The sequence below is a fragment of the Mus pahari genome, chromosome 8, assembly GCF_900095145.1.
Source record: "Mus pahari chromosome 8, PAHARI_EIJ_v1.1, whole genome shotgun sequence".
NCBI lineage: Eukaryota > Metazoa > Chordata > Mammalia > Rodentia > Muridae > Mus > Mus pahari.
Genome location: NC_034597.1, coordinates 52,553,417 through 52,559,810, shown reverse-complemented (window position 1 = coordinate 52,559,810; position 6,394 = coordinate 52,553,417). Strand labels below are relative to the sequence as shown.

The following is a 6,394-nucleotide window of genomic DNA, read 5'->3' as shown; positions in this document are numbered from 1 at the left end:
GGCAGGAGAACGCCTGAACGCACATCATGAGCACGCATATACAATAATGACTTTTTAGAAAGTCCTCTTTCGGCCCTGTCCCGATCCCTTCCCGTAGTCCCCTCATAAGGTGACCGCTTGCAAGCCCTCATAAGGTCCACGCAGCAATCAACCCAGTGATAAACGCGGGAGCATGGAAAATGCGAAGAGCCTCGCCGCACATCCACGGGCTGGGGCGTTGGAGTCAGCGTGGCAGGGTGCGGAGAGCCGGAGCGTTCCTACGGAAAACTCCCGGGCGTTTAATTAGCTCCATCCCCAAAGGAGGTCTGCCGATCCCTAAAAATCACTGCGGAGCCGCCCCAGTAGCGCGCCGAGTCAGCACGGAGCTACTATGGAGGCTGAGGCGATCAGGGCTGGAGCTCCAGACCCTATAGGCAGCACAGAAGGCCCTGTCAAACCAGCAACAGAGTCACGGCCGCAGGGAACCCCGGCGACTCTCAGCTCCGCCACTCACCTGCCAGCGACAGGGCCGAGAGGGGGCGGATGACGCCGCAGCGCGCCTGCGCACACCGCCACGCCCACCCATGTCAGTCAGGCCACTGGCCACGCCCACTTTCAGAAACCAAGACCTTTTTCCCCAACCCCGCCCTCTTCCAGCGGTCAGGCCGCTGGCCCCGCCTTTTTGCAGTCTGTCAAGCCCGGCCACCGGCCTGGCTCTCTGCACCGCCCTGCCCACCCGCCACACCCTCTTTGACTTGGGCTGGCCGCTGGCCCCGCCCACCTCCCGACACCGCCCCGCCCCTCCCGGAGGTCCTCGCTCCTTCGCCCGGGGGCCTCGCCTCAGCCTCTGCGTCCGCTTCGCCTCTCGGCCCGGGCGTCGCTGTGCGGGCTGCGAGGCTCCAGGGACCCAGAAGCACTCGGGCGCGGGCGGATCGGTGGGGCTGTGTAGCTGCGCCATGGCCGCGTCGGCGTGGTGCTGCCTGCGCTGCTGCAGGGACGGCGGGACTGGCCACATTCCTCTCAAGGAGATGCCGGCCGTACAGTTGGACACGCAGCACATGGGTAAGGGCCTCCCGACTGGACCCAACGGCCCGCCGAGGGCCGAGGGAAATGGGGCGGGGACCACGTGACCACGCAGTCCCCTGTGGCCTCTCCGGCCTCGGCCATCGGGCATGGGCTGTGCCAGCCTCCGAGGGCTGAAGACTCCATCTCCCAGAGAGGAGTCAGGTGTTCCCAGGTGAGGAAGGCGGGGGCGCCCGCCCGCCCGCCCGCCATCAGTGCCCGGGTGTCGAGTGTCACCTAGTGTTTGCTGAGTCCTGCCTTCAGCACTATCAAATATAGGCTGAAGATTGTTCTGGGGCAGTAATTTTCCCCTCACTTCCTGAAGCCCAAACAAGGCCGGCTGCAGAAGCCTGGAGTAGAACCTCAGGTCGTTACAAGCCACTTCCACTGAAATCTCTATTGCTGGACTCCTTAGTCACTGTGGGGAGCGCTGTAATTTTATCCGACTCTCGCCATCGGGTCAAGCGATTGCAAAATAGAACAGTGCTCCTTCTCATCCATGTTTTTTCCAGTTTCCAATGGCTTAATAATTAAATAATAATTTTTCATCCAACATTCTCCCCCCTCTGTAGCATCTTTAACCACATACGATTACTAAAGTTTTTAGACACCCCCTCCCCATATAGTTCCAAGCTTCTGGAATATTGTCCAGGCAGATTTCCCAGAATAATTATAGTAATTATTTCAGTTAGAGTATTGTCTTTTTGTGTGTTATTAAAATAAACTAATGAATTTTTTGATTTCCCCAAATACCTCATTGTCTAAAAGACTGTGTGTTTAAGTAACATAAGCATTCTTTTTTTTTTTTTTTTTTTTTTTGGTTTTTTGAGACAGGCTGTCCTGGAACTCAGTCTGTAGACCAGGCTGGCCTCGAACTCAGAAATCCGTCTGCCTCTGCCTCCCGANTGCTAGGATTAAAGGCATTCGCCACCACGCCCGGCTAACATAAGCATTCTTAATATCTACAACAGAACTCTTTTCTGCCCAGATAATCTACAAGTCTGGAAACATTGCCCATTATATTTTCTGGAAACATTGCCCATTATATTTTCTGTTGCAATCCTATACGCAGTTGTAGTTTACTATGGTGTACCTTGCCACCACGAATTTACAGTCTCTAGTGTAACACAGAATTTCAGTATTATGTACCTTTAAGCCCTTACCCATCACAATAGACAGTGGATATTCAGATCGTGTACTTTCTCTCAGAAAACATTTCTATTTAATTTACTCACTCAATGAATATGACTTTTAGGTGACAAGATACTGTATGTTAAAGGCTGAGATAAGAGTACAGGACTGTAGTGACTTTAGAGCCCCCTCTGTGCTGTCTATTATGTAGAACAATCCTTATTCCTGGCCTTTTTCTTCTTTTAGGAAGAACTAAGTGAGCCATTGTACCATTGTGTCTTCCCTTTTTCCTATGCTATCCTCACCCTCAGATGCTGAGGGAAGAACTGAGATACCATCTCTCAATTTCTTCCCTTCTGTGGAACTTTTTTCTTAACCTGTTTTACAATAAATTAAAATTATCTTCAAGCTTGATGTGAGAATCACAATAAAAAGGAAGAGAAGTGTTGACTTAGAAGAATGATTTAAATTCGGATTGACCTTAACTTGAAAACATGGGAAACATACTGCTTGTGTTCAGCGGAAAATTATGTAACCTAGAGAATATATTTGGGCTTTTTTGTTTGTTTCATACTAGTTTCGTTTTGGTTTATTTTGTTGGCTCCTTGGTTGTTGCTTTGTTTTTAAAGGGGAGTAGTCTCTGTATTGCTCAGGTTGTCTTCACTTCCTGGCTCAAGTCACTACCACCTCAGCCTTCCACATGACTATAGGTGTGTACCACCATGCCCAACTTGCCTTTTCACTTTCTTTTTTTTTTTTTTTTTTTTTAAATATTCATTTCATATCTAAACAGTGATGTTGCATTACTTAAAACTATTTTGAAGTTTTAAAAATATTTTTTGATTCATACAATTGTAAATTGGTCTTTTAGGAACAAGTAACTTATAAGGTAGTTATTTTGAAAGGGATGTACTCATCCTGGTTGTGTTTTGTTACTTATTTCTGGCAACTTGATACAAGCTAGAGAATCTGTCAAGAAGACCCTCAGTTAAGAAAATGCCACCCAGGTTGCCTGTTGGTAAGTTGGTAGAGCTGGTTTTTTCCGCTTATGATTGTTGTGGATGGGCCCAGCCTATGGCAGGTTGTCCCAAGTTGCATAAGAAAGCAGGTTAAGCAAACCAGGAGGAGCCCAGTAAGCAGAATTCCTCCATGGCCTCTGCTCCAGTTCTGCCTCTAGGTTCCTGCCTTAAGGATCTTCCTATCTTCCTTCTGTATAGAGTGTGAGGTAGAATTGGAAGTGAAAGAAACCCTTCCTTCCCTGAATTGCTTTGGTCATAGTGTTTTATCATAGCAATAGAAATCTAACTAAGACACTGTTCATTTGGAAATCCCTAATGTTTATTAACACACATTCTATGGCTGTGTTTATATAATGGTTTGTCTGTACTCAAATCTATTTTAACTTTTCAAAGTAGTACCAGTTATTAATAAAACTATATGAGCTACTTAGATCCAAATACAGAATATCATTGTATTAATTAAGGAGAAGGAAGCTTGAAGTTATTCTCTACTGATTCACAAACACCCTCAAATGATCTCTGAAGTATAGACCTTTCTGCATTAACTCTCTCAGTAAGGAAAAACATCAGAGAGTCACTGATGTGCTTAGAGTCGTTTCTGAAGTTCCAATTTACCAAACAGCCTAATTGTTTTGGAAATCTTTCCATATGCCATAGGATGAGATGAAAAGCAGTAAATTAGTATAGAGGCAGGGTATGTGTGGAAGACCAGTTCAGAAAAAGTATCATTTATTTGCATAACCCCTGGAAATATGTTTCACTGAAGACCTTTTCAATTTCATGATGGAGGAATTTTATTCTTGTGACACAAAGTATAAAGGCAGCACTGGCTTCAGGAAGACACAGTGCTGCCAGAGATGAGCTTTATGTTTGTTTGTGGCTTGGTGTAATTGTTGTTAATCTCTTGCCTTCTACTTCTTACTCAAGAAGGTTAGCTGCCATGGTCATTGGCAGCAACTCACTATTTTTCTTTTCTTTTTCTTTTCCTTTTTTTGAGGTGTGTGTGTGTGTGTGTGTTGAGACAGGGTTTCTCTGTGTAATAGCCCTGGCTGTCCTGGAACTCTCCTTGTAGACCAGTCTTGCTTCAAACTCAGAGACTCCCCTGTCTCCCAACCACTAGGATTAAAGCATGTGCCACTATACCCAGCTACTTTTTCTATACTGTCCCACAAGAACAAAAGTGTTTTCAGTTGTTCTTTGCAGAAGTCCTGACACTTTCCCTGATTATTGTTTGCTAGGTCACATAATTGCTCCTGATTTCATCAATGTGGCCACAAAAATATTGTTCCTGATTTAATCAATGTGACCACAAAATGTGAAGTATACTTACTGACTTAACCCACATCAAATACTGAAGCCTAAGACTGATCCCTCAGAATTGTGGGATTTCAAGAGGGAAGTCTGTCCTTAAAAGGAAAGCAGGTGCTACATTTGCTTCAAAGTGCTTAGCACAGCTTATTTATTCATTCCTATGTACGTTATTTACTAAGCACCTATTAGAAGCCAGTCATTATACTGTCTTTGACATCAAAGAAGATACCTTTTAAAAAGATTTATTTAATTTTTAAAGATTTTATTTATTTATTATATGTAAATACACTGTAGCTGACTTCAGACACTCCAGAAGAGGGAGTCAGATCTCATTAAGGATGGTTTGAGCCACCATGTGGTTGCTGGGATTTGAACTCTGCACCTTTGGAAGAGCTGTCGGGTGCTCTTACCCACTGAGCCATCTCACCAGCCCAAGATTTATTTATTTATTACATGTAAGTACACTGTAGCTGTCTTCAGATACTCCATAATAGGGCGTCAGATCTTGTTATGGATGGTTGTAAGCCACAGTGTGGTTGCTGGGATTTGAACTCAGGCCCTTTGGAAGGGCAGTCGGTGCTCTTAACCACTGAGCCATCTTTCCAGCCCCAAGAAGACACTCTTTATTCAAAACTACTAGAGTTATATGGGGTAGTCAGATGCAAATCATTTATAAAATTTATTGCAATAATTTAGTGGCTTGTTTTCTTTTTAAAATTGCATCTATTTATCTATTGCTTATATGTGTGTGTTTAGGAACAGATGTGGAGCCAGAGGATTTCCTGTACTTGTGATTCTCCTGCCTCTGCTTCTTTAGCATATCCTACTGGTATGGTCCACCACAGTCAGCCGAGGTTAACTTGCAAGAAGTGGTTCTCTCCTTCTAACATGTGGAAGGTTGTTAGACTTGGTGGCAAATGCCTGAAACTGCTGAGTCATCTCTCCAGCTCAGAAATTTGTATGGAGGTTAGAGGACTACTTATTACCAAGTGTGTTCCAGGGATCAAATTCAGGTCTTCTGAGGCACTGTGGCAGGTGCCAACCCTTAACATTTTTAATTAAGAAACAAATAAAAAAATGCATTTACCTCGACAGTGTATAGTCTTAAAACAACCAGTTTAGACGGATTGTGTTTTGTTTAAGTAGGAACTCAGCCCTTTATTATCTTTGTCAAGTTTTCTGTAGGCCCTTCTAGAGGAGTGCCACCTAGCCCTAATACTTGTATCTGCTTGGTTTATGGTTTTATTTCCAGGGAGGAGATAATAATGGCCATAGACTTTGGAAGTCACATGTTTTAGTGTTAAAAGATTTTTCTTACATGTAAGAATTATGCTCTATTCGTGATCTCTGATGTACTTTATTTCCTACCCCAAAATCAGAAACAAAGTACTAATAGGTTCACATTTCAAAAGCAGTATTTTTCTTGCTGTTGAATCTGAAGTTTTGGGGTTTTGTTTGTTTGTTTGTTTGTTTTCGAGATAGGGTTTCTCTGTATAGCCTGAAGTTGTTTGAGATGAAACTAAACTTTTCTATGAAAATAAAGTGTGGTTAATGATGTCAAGATCTTATTGATAGTGGGGCATTGTGGCACATATCTGGAATCCCATTCACGAGAGTGAGGAGGAAAAATCAAAAGTTTGAGACTAGAACAGGCAATACAGAGAGACGCAGGCTCATGACTAACAAACTTGCTTACATGTTTGCGTGTGACTAGTGTCATTCATTTCAACATGAAGCTGTTCCTTCCCATCATTGAGGTTCTCACTCCTGTGCTCTTACCTGACCACTCCAGTGTGAGCTGTAGTAAGTGCAACACTGTTGGTAATGGCTCTACTTAGTAGATGCTCAGCTGTCTTTTAATAGATTTGTCTTTTTTTTTTTTTTTTTTTTTT

General features: G+C 43.9%; 1 protein-coding gene across 2 annotated transcripts in view; it reads left to right on the top strand.

The window, feature by feature from the left end:
• Positions 1 to 676: 676 nt before the first annotated feature.
• Spryd7 (SPRY domain containing 7) overlaps positions 677 to 6,394 on the top strand; it is a 24,765-nt gene continuing 19,047 nt past the window's right edge. Inside the window, exon 1 of one of the 2 annotated variants that reach the window (XM_021203637.2) lies at positions 677 to 1,041. In XM_021203637.2, coding sequence (XP_021059296.1) covers positions 936 to 1,041 — 106 coding nt within the window. In that variant the 5' untranslated portion in view covers positions 677 to 935. The remainder of the gene's footprint in view (positions 1,042 to 6,394) is intronic. The other variant, XM_021203640.2, reaches the window with a different exon arrangement.